Here is a 20,342-nt window from a genome sequence, read left to right as displayed (position 1 = left end):
GTTAGCACCAATCGCGGGTTTTACCGCTAAGTCTTGGATGCGATACGCAGCAAAGACTTACCAGCTATGGAGAGGGCTCAGCCCGTGAGGTGGAAAAATGGAAATGAAAAAACAAAAAAAGAGCTAGGTCGTTAAGGGGTTAAAGAATTTATTTGCAAATTATGGTGGAAAATAAGTGACAGTTTATGTGGTTGAAAAAAAACATGTACATCAAGCTCAACCAAGGAAGGAAAGGGAATGGATGAGGAAGGTACTTAACCAGTTAGCCAGCACCCCAGTGTAACACCCGCTGCATCTAACATGCCTTTGGGGGGTCTTTCCCCTCACGATCGGCCCACCCGAACCGTTTTCGGGGGGCGGCGATCATTGCTATGGCATAACTGGGATCCGATTGGGATGATTGCTTGTTCATGTCCCATGTTGGAACTAGTAAGAAAAAAAAAAGTTATTCAATAAAAAAATAAAGTAATAAATCACTAAAAATGCCCATAACCCCCATAACATATAAAGAGAAATATAACGCTAAAAAAAGTCTAAATAATAACACAAACCCCACATATATAGTATAACCGCATCCGTAACAATATGTAGAACTAAATAAATTGTAACCTGCACGATGAACGCCGTTTAAAAAAAACTTAAAAACCTGCCAAAATTATTTTTACCTATTGAATCCCACAAAGAAAATAAAATGCAATAAAAAGTGTTAAAAAAAAACATATGTACTCCAGAATGATACTGTTACAAAGTACAACATCTCCCGCAAAAACAAGCCATCAACCACTAAAAAGTAACTAAAAAAGTAAAAATGTTATGCCACTTGGAAGACGGCAATGCAAAAATGATAAACACATTACGGTTTTATTTGACAAATTTAGTAAAATGTAAGTCTGGTATCCCCGTAATCGTATCGACCCATATAATAAAGATAACATGATTATTAGGATAAACGGTGAACACAAAGGAAAATAAAAATGGAAAAAAATCCAGTACAGAATTGATTATTTTTTACTCTTGCCATCTAAAAAAATTTTTTTATGCTAAATATGTAAAATTTCATTCAAAATGGGATTTATCCCCAAAATAGTCAATTCTGAAAATATGGAAAATCGATGTTTGATTTGTAAGCCCCCTGACATCAAAATAAATTATCCAGACATTTCAAAAATGAAAATGTAAAATAGACATATGGGAAATGTTATTCAGCAACTTATTTAGGCGGTAAATCTATCTGCCTGAAAACGCAAGGATTTTGAATTTTGAGAATGGCAAATTAAAAAAAAAAAAAAATCATAATTTTTTCTTTTTTTGTTAACGCAAAACTTATCAGCCAACATTGACCACTAAAATGAAGTACAACATGTGAGAAAAAAAATGTCAGAATCGTTTTGATAAGTAACAGTGTTCAAAAGTTATAACCATATAAAGCGACATAAGTCAGAATCCAAAAAAATCGGGCTGGGTTTCAAGCTACAAAATGGCTGCGTCTTTAAGGAATTAAAGGGGTATTCCCATTAAAGAAAACTATTGTTACACAGGTGGTCCCTTACTTAAGAACACCTGACTTACAGACAACCCCTAGTTACAAACGGACCTCTGTTAATTGGTAATTTACTGTACTTTCTCCCTAGGCTACAATAAACAGCTATAACGGTTATTAACCCCTTAAGGACGCAGCCTGTTTGCAGGTTAAGGCTCGCAACTTTTTTTTGAAATTTGACCTGCGTCTCTTTATATGGTTATAACTTTTGAACACTGTTACTTATCAAAGCGATTCTGATATTGTTTTTTCCCCACATGTTGTACTTCATTTTAGTGGTAAATTTTGGCTGATACGTTTTGCGTTTATTTACAAAAAAAAGAAAAAAATTATGAATTTTTAGAAAAATTTTCCATTTTCGAAATTCAAAACCACCGCGTTTTCAGGCAGATAGATTTAACACCTAAATAACTTGCAGAATAACATTTCCCATTTGTCTACTTTACATTTTCATAATTTTTGAAATGTTTGGATAATTTATTTTGACGTCACGCGGCCTACAAATCGAATAGCGATTTTCCGTATTTTCGGAATTGACTATTTTGGGGATAAATACTGTTTGAAATCAAATTTTACATATTTAGCAACAAAACCCCCTATATAACCAACCCATTTTCAAATCTGCACCCCTCAAACTATCAGAAACAGCATTTACAAAGATTGTTAACCCCTTGAGATCTTCATAGTAATTGAATCAAAATGGCGGTGAAATTTAGAATGGTCAAATTTTGTCGGTTATACGTTCATCTAGCCCTAAAATTTACACATTTCCAAAAGATAAAAAGAGAAAACTCACCATAAAATTTGTTCTACAATTTCTCCTGAGTGCAGAGACCCCCCCACATGTGGACATTACTTGTGTTATGGGGGCACAGCAAGGCGCAGAAGGGAAGGAGCACCCTGCAGCTGCCAGGATTTTAGTTTTCTGGTTGCCCCCTTTTGAAGGCTATAACATTTTCGCTTTTCCGTTATTTGGGCCATGTGACAGCATTTTTTTTGCGGGACGAGATGCTTTTTCCAGTGTTACCATTTTGGGGTTGGTATCACCTATTGTTGAAAATTTTGGAACTTTTTTTGAGGTCATGAGTAGAAAAGCATCAATTCTGTACTGGATTTTTTACTTTTTTTTTTTTTTTGTGTTCACCGTATAGCCTAACAATCATGTTATCTTTATTCTATGGGTCGATACGATTACGGGGATACCAGACATGAATATTTTTTCCTATGTTTTACTAAATTTGCCAAATAAAACCCTAATGTGGGGAAATATCTATCATTTTTGCATCGCCGTCTTCCAAATGGCATAACATTGTTACGTTTTTGGCTACAGAGCTGGTTGATGGCTTGTTTTTTGCGGGACATGTTGTTCTTTGCAACAATATCATTCTGGAGTACATATGTTTTGTTGATCACTTTTTATTGCATTTTTAGTGGGATATAATAGGTAAAAATCATAATTTTTGGCGGGTTTTTAACGTTTTTTTTTTACGGCGTTCATCATATGGGTTCAATAGTTATTTAGTTTTATTCTATGGATTGTTACAGACGCGATGATACTATATATGTGGGGTTTGTGTTATGATTTAGACTTTTTTGAGTGTTATATGTCTCTTTATATGTTTTTGGGCTTATGGGCATTTTTAGTGATTTATAAAGTAATTTTTTATTGAAAAACATTTTTTTTTACATTTTTTACATGATCCACCATGGGATATGAACAAGCAATCATCTGATTGCTTGTTCTTGATAATACTCTGCAATACTAATGTATTGCAGGGTATTATCAGTGCCAGCCTATGCAGATGCATAGGCTGACACTTTGCCTTTAAGATGACGTCACAGACGCCATCTTAAAGGTAAACCCTCTAGGCTTCTCTGGGGTCCCGATCGGACCCCAGAGGTGCCAAAACAGCAATCGGCCCCCCCGAAAACGGTGCGGGGGGGCCGATTGTGATGTAAAGACCCCCAGAAGGCATGTTAAATGCCGCGGTCGCGTTGACCGCGGCATTTAACGGGTTAAACACCCGCGATCGGAGCCCACTCCGACCGCGGGTGTTAGCCGGGGATGTCAACGGTAGATTACCGTTGAAATCCCGCGGCTAACGATGCCGGTTCGGCTGCTATACAGCGCTGAACCGGCATCGTCTCTGCGCAGTAGCTGTACTGCGCTGAGCGCTATTCGCGGGACTCAGCGCAGTACAGCTACGGCGCAGAGCGCTAAGGGGTTAAAGGTGTCTGCCAATAGATTTGTTAATCCTGGTTCTTATGACAAACAAACATTTTTAAAATCCAATTGTCACAGAGACCAAAGAAAATTTTTCTGGAGTTACAATTTTAAAATATACAGTTCTGACATGCATACAAATTCAACTTAAGAACAAACCTCCAGAACCTATCTTGTACGTAACCTGGGGACTGTCTGTGTTGTTTGTATTATAAACAGTTATACAATTTTCCAATATACTTTGTATCAATTCCTCAATGTTTTCTAGTTCTCTGCTTGCTTTCATTCTATAGTAAGCTTCTATATTTACTTCCAGTCGACAAAAATCTGACCATGGTCACAAAGGTGCATGGCTCGTTATAAAACACAGCTCTGATTACTCTCTATGACATAATGAGTCATGCACCTGTGTGACCATGGTCAGATTTCTGGAAGTAAACAGCTTCCTATAGAATGAAAATAAGCAGAGATCTAGAAAACTACGAGGATTTGATACAGAAAGCCTATTGGAAAATTGTTTAACTTTTTATCATAAAAACAATAACATTAATTTGCTGAAATGGGAATACACTTAAGGAAAACAATTCCATATAACATAACCGTCAATGTTGTTTGCTATACCCTACTTGAAGCTACCTGCTGTACCAAGTTACTGATGTCCCTCGACAACTCTTTGGTCCTCACCATAGTGGAGTTGGGAGTGTGACTATTGGACAGGTGTCTTTAACCCCTTCAGGACTCAGCCTATTTTGGCCTCTAAGACGCGGCCCCAATTTTCAAAGCTGCCCAATTTTGAAGCGCTATAAGATATCCAGGGGATTTTGAGAATGTTTTCTCGTGACAAATTGTACTTCAAATTAGTTTAAATTATTTTATCCATCAAAAAAAAAAATTCCTAATTTTCAAAAGTTCTAAATTCTCTACTTTTGATGCAAATAGTCATAGCACCCACATTAATTCATAACTTACATTTCCCAAATGCCTGCTTTATGTAGACATGGTTTTTTAACATTCTACATATTTTACTAGAATGTTATGAGGCTTAGAATTTGGGTGCAGTCAGAGGTCGCACTAACATTTTTACAGAAGGGTAATAATACTCCTCCTACCATTTTTGAGGAGTATTTTTAGCCGAGGAAGAGTATGGAATTTTCAGTAATACAAATATATAACTCCTAGTCGTATACATTGTTAATAGCCAGCCGCAAACCCTCTACCTCCCCACACTGAGCAGGCTGGGGCTGCCGCCACCAAATTTATTTAATATTTATTTTTGGGGTGTTGCGTTTATTTTTTTACTAAAGTTTATCGGGCGATAGTCCTTCCCAAAAACATAAGCCTTCTGAACAATGCACTTGCTTTCAATAACTAGCAAGATGTGTTTGGCCGCGATAAAGTTGCTGCTTACTGAGCACAAGTGTTTTGGTTCGGGGAGGATTTTGTTCAATAGAATGAGTTTCAATACAACGTGAACACAGCCTTAGGGTCTTTGAGGGTATTTATTTATTTTATACCTTACTTGAAATTCCTGGATTATTGTACAAGCGCTGTCACCTCCTGTGTCTCCTCCTCCTTCTCATAGGATTGTAAGCTTTGTGACCATTGTACAAGCGCTGTCATCTCCTGTGTCCCCTCCTCCTCATAGATTGTAAGCTCCTGTGACCATTGTACAAGCGCTGTCATCTCCTGTGTCCCCCTCCTCATAGATTGTAAGCTCTTGTGGCCATTATACAAGCACGGTCACCTCCTGTGCCCCCCTCCCTCCTCATAGATTGTAAGCTCTTGTAACCATTGTACAAGGACTGTCCCCTCCTGTGTTCCCTCCTCATAGATTGTAAGCTCTTGTGACCATTGTACAAGCACTGTCCCCTCCTGTGTTCCCTCCTCATAGATTGTAAGCTCTTGTGACCATTGTACAAGCACTGTCACCTCCTGTGTCCCCTCCTCATAGATTGCAAGCTCTGGGGCCTTTTGTACAAGCACTGTCCCCTCCTGTGTCCCATGCAGTCCACCCATGCATAGAACCTCAATTATAACTATTTTGTACTTTATTGAATACATTTTATGTCAGACTCAGGTAACCACTATTAATCAATTGAACTCCCTGGGAATAGGTCAGTCACACAAACCTGTGAGACCCCCACAGCAGGCACAGGACCACCACAGCAGGCACAGGACCACCACAGATGACAACATACACCTTTGGAATCAAACGCTCGTCCACTCTCCTTTCTCTCAATGCTCACTGCTAGTGCGCATGTGCAACTGTGTGTATTAGAACTAGAGAGACAGTCAGGAGGGGAGGAGGAGCAGAGACCGCAGTAAAGGTCACATGTCCTGTCCTCCTGCTTGTGCCTTGCCCTCAGTGTAATGTGATACCCCCTACTGCTCCCTATATGCAATATCACAGACACAGAGCAGCTGGGAGAAGACAGTGACTGCTCCGTGCTGAGGGGGGCGTGTCCTGAGCTCCTTTTCTGCGGGGGACGAGCAGATACATCTCAGCAGTGTAGTGGGGCAGAGAGCTCCGCTGTCCGCGCTGTCTCTCACACAATAGCAGGCGGCAGCTGCACATCGCTACTGCCAAGAGCCAGACAGCGCTTACAAATTATTTATACGCTTGGTGTTTTTTTTGGAGAGTAAATGAGCCTCAGCATGCGTCATAGACGCTTGTAGAGGCGTTATTGCGATCTCTGGGTGCAGTTTTTACATATCACCAAAACCTGTATTTAGAGGGACCTGCTCAACTTTGAAATGACTAAGAGGCCTCAATAATAGCAAGACTACCGTATTTTCCGGACTATAAGGCGCACATAAAAACCTTAGATTTCCTTAGAAATCCAAAGTGCGCCTTATAGTCCGTTGCGCCTTATGTTTTCACACCACGCCCCCGGACCTCCTCCATGCCCCCGGACCCTGCGCCTTATAGTCCGGTGCGCCTTATATATGGAATTATTCCATATATAAGGCCTTTTTTAGTAATGTGCCTTATAGTCCGGTGCGCCTTATGACCCGGAAAATACGGTAGTAAAATACTCCATTATGGAAGCTACACACCGTAATGTACGAAAAAGCACTTTTAAGAAGTTAGTTAATCCTTTAGGTGTTTTATAGGGGTTAAAACAAGATGTCGTTGTGGTCTACAAATGTAATATTGTAATATTTTTTGACAATACATGCATTTTGAGTGGAATATTAAACATTTATGGGGCTGGCCGGCTATATACACTGGGGCAGGGGCTGGCCGGCTATATACACTGGGGCAGGGGCTGGCCGGCTATATACACTGGGGCAGGGGCTGGCCGGCTATATACACTGGGGCAGGGGCTGGCCGGCTATATACACTGGGGCAGGGGCTGGCCGGCTATATACACTGGGGCAGGGGCTGGCCGGCTATATACACTGGGGCAGGGGCTGGCCGGCTATATACACTGGGGCAGGGGCTGGCCGGCTATATACACTGGGGCAGGGGCTGGCCGGCTATATACACTGGGGCAGGGGCTGGCCGGCTATATACACTGGGGCAGGAGCTGGCCGGCTATATACACTGGGGCAGGGGCTGGCCGGCTATATACACTGGGGCAGGGGCTGGCCGGCTATATACACTGGGGCAGGGGCTGGCCGGCTATATACACTGGGGCAGGGGCTGGCCGGCTATATACACTGGGGCAGGGGCTGGCCGGCTATATACACTGGGGCAGGGGCTGGCCGGCTATATACACTGGGGCAGGGGCTGGCCGGCTATATACACTGGGGCAGGGGCTGGCCGGCTATATACACTGGGGCAGGGGCTGGCCGGCTATATACACTGGGGCAGGGGCTGGCCGGCTATATACACTGGGGCTTACTTGGGAGGCTGTGACCAATGCATTTCCCATTTTCATCATAATTTGCTAATACATTCTGTGATTTTCTTTATTAGTTTCATATTTTGTCTCTAATAGTTGAGATCTACCTATGGATGTCAATTAAAGGCCTCTCGTCCTTTTAAATCAGAGAACGTGCACAATTGGTGGCTGACAAAATGCTTTTTTTCCCCTCCTAACTGTATATGGCCTTTTGATCCCTTTAGATTTTGATAGCTCAGGCATTTATAAAAGTTTATGATTTATTTTTGTATCCATTCTAGGGAAAGGGGTTCCTTCAGTTTACCACCCATTGCCAGTTTTAGCTTTCGATACACTTTCCAAAGCAAATATTGTGCTACAGCCAGCATTAATGACTAATAATAAAGCATAATCCTTTTTTCAATTCCCCAAAAAATATGGGACACAGAACACAATAGAGACCTTTTTTTATAGTACTAAAAAAAAGCAAAGATTTTTTTTAACCCCTTCCCGACACGCACCGTACTAGTACATTTTTTTTAAAATGTATGAAAACATTATAAAACCTATTCAAATTTGGTATCCACGTAATTGTAGCAACCCAAAGAATAAAGTAGACATGTCATTTGGGGCGCTAAGTGAAAGCTGTAAAATCCAAGCCCACAAAAATGGTGTTTTTTCACCATTTTCACTGCATTTGGAATTTTTTTCCCACTTCCCAGTACGCGTCATGGAATATTAAATACCGTCACTACGAAGTGCAATTTGTTACGCAGAAAATAAGCCATAACAGAGCTCTTTATGTGGAAAAATAAAAAGTTATAGATTTTTGAATGTGGGGAGTGAAAAATGGAAGTGAAAAAACTAAAAAAGGCCAAGTGGTTAAGGGGTTAAAGCAGCTGGCCAGAAATAAATACACATGGGTTTACAGTTGTGAATTTATTTTATGAGGGCATAATGACAACTGCTTTTAAAAAATGAACTGGTAAAACAAGATAATTTCCTACCTTATAATTCTGTCTCCACAAGTTCCCGACTTCAAGCTTCTGAAACACAAATTTCAGTAATGTGTGAAATTCTTCACAGGAACAATTTTCTGTCACTCCATTTAATAAGTGTTGCAGCTCTATTTCAGCATTGTGTAGTAAGTCTTTATTGAACCACGGACCTCAGGGGGGGAAAGGAAGAAGTTAATATATTTAATATTCTGTTAAGACAAGGTATTACAAGTTCATCACCTAGAAATGCAGGTTAAAGGAAATCAAAATCAAGCATAATAACTTTCTCATAGATCCATAGATAGATCATAGATGTGACTGTGGTATATATTTTAGATTACACAGGTGGAGGGAAGATGGAGAGAGAAGGGGGTTGGGTGAGCCATGATCTACTCATTGTAACCGACTCAGAATCTGCAGCACTAAAGAGCTCTGGTAACACCCCCAGAGCATACCAGACTCATTAGAATAATTTTAAAAGTTAATTTTAGAAGGAAGGAGGCCATAGATAACATAGATAATGGTCAATGTTCCTAGATCTATGAGCAAGTGTCCCTGGTTTATCATGCTTGATTTTGATGGTGGATTTCCTTTAAATTGATTAGATGAACCATAGAGGTCAGCAAATAACAGTGTGGAAACTGAATAGCCAGTATATAATTTATCTGCAGTGCGACACAAAAAGTGACCATGGCCCTACAGTTACTATACACTGCAATACATCAGTATTGCAGCGTATCATGTTAAAACTGAGATAAAGTATTGGGCCTTTAATATAACAAAATAATCAAATACAACACCCCCCCCCCCCCAAGAAAAATCCACATATAGAACAATTATCCGAAACTCACCATTAAGTCCACCTCTAAATGGCTTAAGCCAAAGTGTGGGTGAATTACAACAATTCTGCAAAGATGACTAGGCCAAAATTCCTCTAATTGCCTCCAGACTCATTGGTGGTTATTTCAAATGCTGTATTGCTGCTAAGGATGGCCAACCCATTATTAGGGGGTCAATTAGTTTTTCACCTGAAGGTTTTGATTATTGTGTTTACTCATGTTATACATTTCAAATATTAAAATTTGTTTGGTAAAAAACATCCAAAAGATTAAGAAATAAAGAAGGGGTAAATATGTTTCCCACCACTGCATGACGGTGTCATTTACCAGGGTATCCACTTCCCAGGCACTTCAAAAGTGACACAGCAGTGCCATGATAACCAAGAAATAAAATCGACCAAAACTGCATTTCAAAAGTCAGACATATGGCACCTTCCCTTATGCATCATGCTGTGTGCCTAACAAGATGTGTATTATTAAACATAATGTAATACAATGTAATACTTGAACGAGTGTTATTTGGCTTCTGGATCATAGATTTCTTTTTTTGGACGCCATACAACTTTTGCTGATAGGTGGAACTCCATGAATCATGACAGAAAATATAATATATAACTATCTGTCATGATAGAAAATATAGAAAGAAAAAAAAATAGAAAGAAAATATTTTAAAAGGAATTTATTAGGAGGTGTTGCCAAAATTTAACACTTTTTTTATTGCAAACAAAAAGCTAGTTCCAGAATGCAGAGAAACATTTCAAATTCTTCACTAGTGATCACCCACATAGCAGTTTATGGGGTGTTGTCTACATTGACAATCTTTGTGTAACACCCAGTGCACACCCAATGCTCATTGTATCCCACGATAAAGTCCTTTATGGGAGCAGTTTCCAAATTGGGGGGGGGGGGGGGGTCGCTGGTCGGGGGTTTATTTTTTAAATTTGAAATCGGAGTTTCAGAGAGCAGCATACACCAAATAGCCACAGGATGAAGTAGGAGCTGCCCAATGGTACAGGTAATGTGTTGATTGCTCATAAAACACTTGTACAAAGCATTTCAGCTGATATGCTGACAGGAAGTGAAGTATATACAAAAAATTATATTGTAAAAAAAAAATTGGAAAAATATATCAAATTGCTCTATTTGGTAAAGTTGTGCACTTAAAAAAAAAAAAAACTGTGGAAGAAGGCAACAGTCGAAAGGGACATGCAAATCTGACAAACAGAAGTCAGAATTGCCCTGACATCCAAGGTTGACCATTTGTGAAACTTAACAACTGAATAAAGGTGTACAAAAATTCCCTATTTAATACAATTGTACACAGTGAAAAGAAATAGCCTAGGATACTCAAAAACAGGGGGGAATAACCACAAATGGGGGAGATCGCTAGATGGCTATGGAAGCCAAGACTGACAAAATGCTCATGATCTCGTAGTCGGTAGCACGAAAGCTCAGAAAGTAATGAAGCTGCAATTTGCCAAGGGTCAAACTGACTTGATGGCTTCATTTAGAACATTACAGGACAAGCTCTGAAGCTTGTAAATCCAATACATTCCCCTTTTATTTAGCGGTTCCTGATTTAGAAGATCAAAATCTTTATTATGTGCAGTGGCCAAATGCTTAGACAAACTTTATTTCAGGCAGCCTGTTTTAGTTTTGAAACAATCTGCAAGGATTGCGTGGTATGGCTCACATATCACAGATGAAACCCAATACATAGGAAGAATCAAAATTCATCAGAGACTCCCATGTGAAAGTCTCACCTGTATTTTCACAATCAAAAGAAGTGGCTTTGTCCCTGAAAAATTTACAACAGACATTTTTTAAGATGGAACTTAAAAACTCCCACGCTAAAAGGGACACAATCATGAGTGAAAGCTTTAGGTCGTTAGGTGTTCCAGTAACTTGCTTGGTGCTACAAGATTTTTAATTGATTTAGCTATATGGAAAACAATTCTAGCATTTTAAGGGATTGAATTTTTCAGGTGAGTGTCACTCCTAAGTATTCCCCGATATTCCTGGAGCATTTTTGGGATACTAAATGTTGGCTTATAGGCAAAATACTTAGAGGAATTATTCACAGGGACAACTGGAGCATAATTGGGTTTTTTAAATTTTTTTTGCTCAGATGTCGGTTACACTTTAAGGCAATTAAAATGTGTCTTCCCTCTATAAAGAAAATTAGGTCCTTCTGCTTAGCCTAATGCAATCCACTTTCGACTCACTCCCATTCGTTTCTTGGATGGGCAGGAAAAACCTACTCAAAGCATTCATAATGCCAAAAATCTTGTATTTACTACACATGATCCCAATAGCATTACCAAGCATATTCTTCTCTAAGCTCAGATCAATTTCACCAAATTCTTGTGGAGAGGCAGAAAGGCGAGAGTGGCTTACGATAGATTGTCCAACAACTAAATGGAGGATTTGGCTTACCAGAAGTGAGAACTTATCAGAGAGCGGTAAACCTCAAAAGATGGATGCAACTACAAAACACTAACTTCTCTAACCTAAGCACAGAAATAGAACTGGGTTCAGTAGAGCCGAGAAAGAGCAAAATTATGGAACAAATATAAGCAACCAATAAACAAACACCATAGCAATAGAAAAGATTAAAACATTGCAATCCCTAGGGATACAAAAAAATATATATCTTTTATATACCTTCCTCCCTGATGCCTAGCAACTTATTGCCCTTCCTGATTAAAGCTAAAAGGGAAGTCCGAAACTCCCCTCAAACAATTTCACTCTACACCATATGAAGAGTTAAGAGAGGCAGTAAAAGTACAGCAGGAGGAAATAACTTTCATACATGTAGCAGAACTAAAGGCAACACATGAATCGTGAGGATACAAGAAAACACATATACGACCGTGACAAAATGGTACAACACTCCCGTTATACTGAAAAAAAAGGATTAACTGACTCACTTTTGCTTCTATGGGAACCCTGGAGGAAATTCAGGCACAAAAATAGCCAAGATAATACATAGCGCATGACAATTGGCAAGCTGTAATGCATACTCCCCCGCTTACAAATACCTACTATGGCGTGCGTTGCGAAGGAGAATTTTTTGACAAATAAGGGCTAATTTTTTTGAGCGACTAGATCCACTTTAAAAATACTTCATTTTAGCTAGTCCTTAGCTTTTCAATGAGATTTTATTAACTATTTAATGTAAGGAGGGGGGGGCAGTTCTCCAGAATGATACTGGTGCAATGTACAACATGTCCCGCAAAAAACAAGCCACCAACCAGCTCCGTATCCAAAAAAAATAATGTTATGCCACTTGGAAGACGGCAATACAAAAATGATAGATTTTTCCCCACATTAGGGGTTTTTTGACAAATTTAGTAAAACGTAAGAAAAAATATTCATGTATGGTATCGCAGTAATCTTATCGACCCGTAAAATAAAGATAACATAATTATTAGGCTAAACGGTGAACACCAAAAAAATAAAAAAGTTAAAAATCCAGTACAGGAATTGATGCTTTTCTACTCCTCCTAAATATTCAACAATACCAAACCCAAAATGGTAACATTGGAAAAAGCATCTCATCCCGCAAAAAAAATGCCGTCACATGGCCCCAATAACGCAAAATCTAAAATTTTATAGTCTACAACAGGGGCCAATGAGGAAAATAAAATCCTGGCAGCTGCAGGGCGCTCCTTCCCTTCAGCGCCTCGCTGTGTCCCCATAAAACAAGAAACAACCACATGTTGGGGGTCTCTGTACTCGGGAGAAATTATAGAAAAAATTGTATGGTGGGTTTTCTCTTTTTATCTTTTGGAAATGTGTAAATTTTAGGGCTAAATGAAAGTATAACCGGCACAATTTGACTATTCTAAATTTCACCTCCATTTTGATTCAATTACTATGAAGATCTCAAGGGGTTAACAATCTTCGTAAAAGCTGTTTTTGATAGCTTGAGGGGTGCAGATTTGAAAATGGGTTGTTATATAGGAGGTTTTGATGCTAAATAAGTACAGTTTCATTCAAAACTGTATTTATCCCCAAAATAGACAATTATGAAAATCCTGAAAAGCGCTAATCGATTTGTAAGCCGCGTGACATCAAAATAAATTATTCAGACATTTCAAAAAATATAAAAAGGTAAAGTAGACATATGGGAAATGTAATTCAACAACTTATTTAGGTGGTAAATCTATCTGAAAACGTGATGATTTAGAATTTCAAAAATGGCAAATTTTTCAAAAAATTCATCATTTTCTTTTTTGTGGGTAAATAAACGCAAAACTTATCAGCCAAAATTTACCACTAAACGGAAGTACAACATGTGGGGAAAAAAAAAAAACAATCTCAGAATCGCTTTGATAAGTAACATTGTTCAAAAGTTATAACCATATAAAGCGGCGCAAATCAGAATCCAAAAAAATAAATAAATAAATAAATAATCGGGCTGAGCTTTAAGCTACAAAATGGCTGCGTCCTTAAGAGGTTAATATCGCCATCTCTTCAGAGGCATAACTTTAGTATTTTTTGGTTGACAGAGTTGGTTCTGGGTTTATTTGTTGCGGGACAAGTTCTTTTCAGTGGTACCATTTTGGTGCTTATAACGGTTTTTGATCACGTTTTAGAACATTTTTTGTAAGTTTTTCAGGTTTTTTTCCACAGCGTTCGCTAAGCAGGTCCAAAAATGATGCCAAGTATGTGGCGATATCAAATATGTGGGATTTAAACACTTTTATTTCCCTGACCTTTTTGAACAAGAGAACTGCCTTACCCACGGTAATGCGTGAACATGGTGTGTAAGGAGTTAACACCCACGATCGGAGGAATCTCCAGTCGTAGTTGTTACTGCATGGTGTCAACTACAATATGCAGCTAACAACAGTTCTGTATGGAGCCGACTCCATTCATGAGCCAGCACGCGTCGGGAAGGGGTTAAAACATATATACATTAGAATACAATGGTAATCATGTTGAAAAAGATGTATTGAATATAATATGTCATAATTGTTCATAATACATATCCATCTAATGTTTATATTTTACCATATGATTATTTTAAATTTACAAACATATTACTATTTTATTGAAAAACCGTGTTTAGAAACCGCTAAGATATAAGCTGCTGTACTTGTTATAGCCAAGATTAATTTGTTGCTAATACTGAACAGACTTGTACTAATTTGGCTACCTATTGTGGGAGTCCGTTTTGAGCTATACCAAAACTTCTCCTTCTATACAAACGGCAATTTCCTCATGTTGTTCAAGAATTAAAATTTTTTAATGTTTTTAATTTTAGAAAATTGTTGATTGTATGTAGTTACAAAAACTATTGGTGACTTACTATTTTTTTTCTGCACAACTTCGCTTACTTGACCTTAACGTATTTCTTTGTATTTTATTCATTTTGTTTTTAGCTACATCCAATACTCCTTTGCCCTTGTCATCTATCCTTAAGTCTATTACATATGCCTGGTGACGTATGTGGGTACAGTTCCTTTGGTGAAGTGTACATGAATCACTTGATCCAGGCCCACTCCAACAGGTTAGGAACATTAAGTTTAAATAGGACCGTGATTAAGTCTTAAAACGCAATGGTCCATTCATGATGTCCGTGTTAACGATGAGATGTCTTTACTGGATTTTATGAATTACAGAATAAAATAGAAAATTTTAGCAGATCTCCCATGGACATGCTGGAGTTACTTGCTTCGTTGCCATATTGAGACTGCTCTTGCATTTTCCTCCTTGCACCAGGGCGATTGTGGACTGGATTGGTTAGCTGGCTTCCCTGTGTTTGTAGTACTATTCAGGTCATTGGCAGTCCCCTGTACGGTACCCTATAGTGCTCCACAGCAGAGAACCCCAAAACCCCCCTTACACAGCCACCAGGAGGGGAGTGGTGTCATGGAGGGTTCTCTACAAAAGCCAGAGACCCAGCCAGGGCATACAGAGAGGGCCCCCATTACTGCAGATGAAATTTCATACACTATAAAGGAACGCCCCTCTGGGAAATCCCCGTGACCAGACTGACCGATCGGACCCCAGGGTGCCTCCGAAAACGGCGCGGGGGTGCTGATCGTGGGGGAAAGACCCCGGGAAGGCATGTTAAATGCCCCGGTCGTGTGGACCGGGGCATTTAACGGGTTAAACACCCGCGATCGGAGCCCACTCCGACCACGGGTGTTAGCCGGGGTTGTCAGTGGTAGATTACCGCTGACATCCAGCGACCCCTGATGCCGGTTTGGCTCCTGTGCAGAGCTGAACCAGCATCGTCTCCGTGCAGTAGCTGTAACCACTAAGCGCTATTCACAGGACTCAGCGCAGTACTGGCAGCATTGCCAATAAATATCCCTTAAGATATGGTAGCCCTTCTCCAATCCAAGTATAACTATTAATGGCAAACGAAGGCTCTAAAATAACTCGCCTAGAGGAAGCGACGTCGAAACACGCGTCGGGGTGCTGTGGCGGTGGTCAGATTTACTATTCTAAAACAATTTTTTGGCTACTTACTACACCCTGGTGGGTAATATAACTGGTTACAGCCTAATTGTGTATACTGTTGTCTGTATGGTATCTTTAATGCATTTATCATGTACTGTACTACTATAGACCACCGCCACACCTTTGTGGTTTTGTGTGTGTTTTTAACCGTATGTTTTTTGATGGCCGATTAAATAAAGCTGTGTATTGATTTACAGATTGAGTATGAAATTATATGATCTATCATTTATTTAGTTACTTTGGTATCCTATATACTTTTTTTGGTATTGCTTGTCTAAAATAACTCAGTCTACATAACTACATCATACAAGTCTCTGTACAGTCAAAATTTCCCTGCACTGTTTACGTCCCTGTGGCAGTTATTGCACAGATGTCATAAACTCCCAATTACTTTCTTTTGGAGAATCACGACAGTCAAGCTGACCATACTGCCAAATCTTCTGTATCACTTTGAAACCTTGCCTATCCCACAGAGAACGCTACAAGCGTTCCAAAGTTCCGTGTTGCAATTTATCTGAATGCATAGACGTCACTGCATCTCTAAACAAATCCCAATATTGCCCCGGGACAGAGGTGGATTAGTAGTCCCAGACCTAACGAAATACTATTGGGCAACACACCTGAGGAGAATCCCAGCTTAGTCCTCCTTATACGCATATTGTAGGTCGATTGAGGTGGAGAAATTGTGGAGAGTCCAAATTCACCCCAATGCTTTTCTTTGGGACCCATCCCCTGCCCCGCCTTCCCAATTGCTGGGCACGATGTCACACACCAAAGCATTATGGAGATCTTGTATTTCTCGCTTCCCTCTGCATTCTGAACACTCCCCCATGACCTCCTTTCTTTAAAACCCGGGACTGCCTGCGGGTATGGAGGGGAGATGGGCTAAGCCATGGCATGAAAAAGGTCAGTTTAGATTTGCAGATATTTCCAGAACTGTAGGATAGATTTTTCCTCCCCTCTTTAATTACTTACAAATCAAATCATTTCTTTTCTCCACCTACGTTCCTGGTCAGGACTCTGGGCCCTCCGATGTGGTGCACCGCATGGGAGAGGGGGAGGCCAAGACCTCACAATGCATCCAATATGAAGAAAAGGAGAATTATTCTCACCGTTAATTCGGTTTCCATTAGTCCACCATGACGGCCCCAACTGGAGGATGACCCTTGACCTCTGTAGGGACAGGAAGCAGAGAGGTTAAATACCCCACCCCGGCATCCGTACACCAGTGGCTACCAAATAACTACACCGGCCTTGGATGCAACCCATTTATTGTATGTTATCAATGCACACAGAACAAATAGGCAATTTTAACTTTTTTCAAATTACAGGGTGGGAAATATATATGGGCCGTCATGGTGGACTAATGGAAACCGAATTAACGGTGAGAATAATTCTCCTTTTCCATAGCGTCCCCCATAACGGCCCCAACTGGAGATGTACCAGATAAATAATTAGGGTGGGACAACAGCTTGTAAGACCTTCCTTCCGAAGGACTGGTCTCTAGCACTTTGAACATCTAGCCTATAGTGTTTGGCAAAAGTTAGGTGAGTAGACCAGGTAGCTGCTCTACATATGTCCTCTAATGAGGCGCCCCGTTTTTCCGCCCAGGAGGCTGCCACTCCTCGGGTCGAGTGGGCCCTAATAGTCCCTGAAATGTCCAGGTTGTTGGCATCATAAGCTTCTTTGATGACTGTTCTTATCCACCTGGCGATGGATGCCTTTGAAGCTTTTCTGCCCTTGCACTTTCCTTTAAATTGTAGGAGAATGTTGTTGTCTTTTCTCCAGGATTTGGTAACTTCGAGATAATGTAGAAGGTATCTTCTGACATCTAGCGTATGCCACTCCTGTTCTTTGGGATGTTTTGGATTCTGACAGAAGGAAGGCAGAATAATCTCTTGGTTACGATGAAAAGATGAGGCTACTTTGGGAGTAAAGGCTTTATCTAACATTAGTACAATCTTATCTTCACATATTTTAAGATATGGTTCTTTAATAGACAAACTTTGGATCTCACCCAAACGCCTAGCTGTTGTTATGGCTATGAGAAAGGTGAGTTTTAGTGTTAATTCTCTAAGCTTGACCGACTCTAGAGGTTCAAACGGTATTTTTGTGAGATAATCCAGTACTAATGAAAGATCCCAATTGGGGATATTCTGTTTTATTTGAGGTCTTAGTCTAGCCGTAGCTTTGACAAACCTTTGGATCCATCTATTTTCGGCTAATGGGGTGTCGAAAAAGGCACTGAGGGCTGAAATTTGGACTTTTAAGGAATTCGTCTTAAGGCCCTTGTCAAACCCTGCTTGCAAGAAGTCGAGCACCTGTGAGACATTAGGGGACATTTGGTTAGGAGGAGTCCTGCCACAAAAAGACACAAATCTTCCCCATATCCTGGCATAGATTTTGTGGGTAACTGGTTTGCGGCTCGCTTTGAGTGTGGAAATTACCTTGTTTGATAGTCCCCTGGATATCAGCAATCGCCTTTCAGGATCCAAGCCGAGAGCCGGAGAGCCTGTGGATCTGGATGGTAAACTGGACCCTGGAACAGAAGGTTGTTTAGAGGTTCCAGCATGACAGGTTCTTCCAATGCCATCTTTCCTAGCCACGGAAACCAGTTCCTCTTTGGCCACCAGGGAACAATGAGTATAACCTTTGCTTGGTCTTCTCTGATCTTCTGAATCACTCTCGCTATGAGAGGTATAGGAGGAAATGCGTACATTAGAGGTCCGCTCCAGGACTGGCTGAAGGCATCCCTTTGGCAAACCGGAGTATTTGGATCCAGAGAGAAGAAATGAGGAACTTTTGTATTTTTGCTGGTGGCAAAAAGATCTGTCACTGGTTGTCCCCATTTTTGTATGAGACTTGAAAAGATGTTCTCGTTTAGACACCACTCGTTGTGGTCTATCGTCTGACGACTGAGAAAGTCCGCTATTTGATTCATTTCTCCCTTTAGATGGGTGGCTGAAAGAGAGCGGATGTTGGTTTCTGCCCAGATGAATATCTTGTCTGAAAGACTGAGGAGATCGGGGTTCCTGGTACCCCCCTGATGACGGAGATAAGCCACCGTGGTGGTGTTGTCTGAATAAACTCTTACATGTTTTCCCCTCAGGCTTTGAGCACTTGCTCTTAAAGTCTCTAGTACAGCTCTCAGTTCTCGGAAGTTCGAGGAACGGGATCTGGTCGAGGACGGCCAAAGACCTTGAACGGGAAGGCCTGCTATGTCCGCTCCCCATCCTGACTGACTTGCGTCCGTCCGGATATTTATCACTGGCCAGGGATGCCATGATATTCCTCTTCCCAGGTTGGAAGTATTTATCCACCACTCCAGGGATTGCTTGACCCCTTCCGGAATTTGGATCTTTTGATTTAGATGTTGGGGATCTTTGTCCCAGGAGGCCAATATCCAACTTTGAAGGACTCTGGTGTGACTCTGGCTCCACTGTACACTCTGTATGGAAGATGTCATAAGGCCCAGTATCCTCATGGCCTCCCTTATCTTGCAATGACTTCTTTTTTGAAACATTATAACATGTTGCATTAGTCTCGTTGCTTTCTCTGGTGGTAAGAAGGACATCTGCTGGATCGAATCTAATAACGTTCCTAGAAATACAACCTCTGTACTTGGGTTTAGTTTGGACTTTTCCAGGTTTATTATCCATCCTAACTGATGTAGGATCCTCATTGTGAAATCTCGGTGGTGTATAAGCTCTTGTTTCGAACCGGCCACCAGTAACAGATCGTCCAGGTAGGGGATGACTAGAATCCCTTTCCGCCTCAAGAAAGCTATCACCTCGATCATGATCTTTGTGAATGTCCTGGGGGCCGAAGAAATCCCAAAAAGCAGCGCCTTGTACTGATAGTGGACCTCTTCTCCCCAAGGTGATCTCACTGCGAATCTGAGGAATTTTTGATGTATTGGCACATGGTAATACGCGTCTCTCAGATCTATCGTACACATAGACGCTCCTGGTTGGATCAGAACGGCTGCCGAGCTCACTGTTTCCATCTTGAACTTTCGATATCGTATGTACCTGTTCAGATTCTTCAGGTTGCATATCATCCTGAAAGAGCCATTCGTTTTTTTTATCAAGAAGAGGGGAGAGTAGTGTCCTTCTTTTAACTGTGTCTGAGGTACCGGGATGATGACATCCAACTGAATGAGTTTTTGTATCTCTAACCACAGTGAGTTTGAGAGGTTTTCTGAGGGCTGCTCTGTCAAAACAAATTTTCTGGGGGGAAGAGAGGTTAGTTCCAGATGGTAACCTTCCTGAAGAATACTTAGTATCCAGGGATTTGATGTTATCTGAGTCCACTGGAAGTGGAACTTCAATAGTCTTCCCCCCACCCTGGCGTCATTGTTTTCTAAACGCTGGGGCCGAGTTGCTGGCACTGAGAAGGAAGCCCCTTCCTCTCCCTCCTTTAGGGTAGCTCCACCTG

General features: G+C 40.6%; 1 protein-coding gene across 2 annotated transcripts in view; it reads right to left on the bottom strand.

Moving 5' to 3' along the window:
• The window catches only part of URB2 (URB2 ribosome biogenesis homolog), a 106,058-nt gene that overhangs the window by 38,076 nt on the left and 47,640 nt on the right, over positions 1-20,342 (bottom strand). For both annotated transcript variants that reach the window (XM_072141133.1, XM_072141132.1), the window contains exon 5: positions 8,599-8,759. In XM_072141133.1, the coding sequence (XP_071997234.1) occupies positions 8,599-8,759 (161 nt within the window). The remainder of the gene's footprint in view (positions 1-8,598; positions 8,760-20,342) is intronic.

The sequence above is a fragment of the Engystomops pustulosus genome, chromosome 3, assembly GCF_040894005.1.
Source record: "Engystomops pustulosus chromosome 3, aEngPut4.maternal, whole genome shotgun sequence".
Classification (NCBI taxonomy): domain Eukaryota; kingdom Metazoa; phylum Chordata; class Amphibia; order Anura; family Leptodactylidae; genus Engystomops; species Engystomops pustulosus.
Note: the sequence above shows the minus strand (reverse complement) of the source record. Positions and strands in the feature narration are given on the sequence as shown.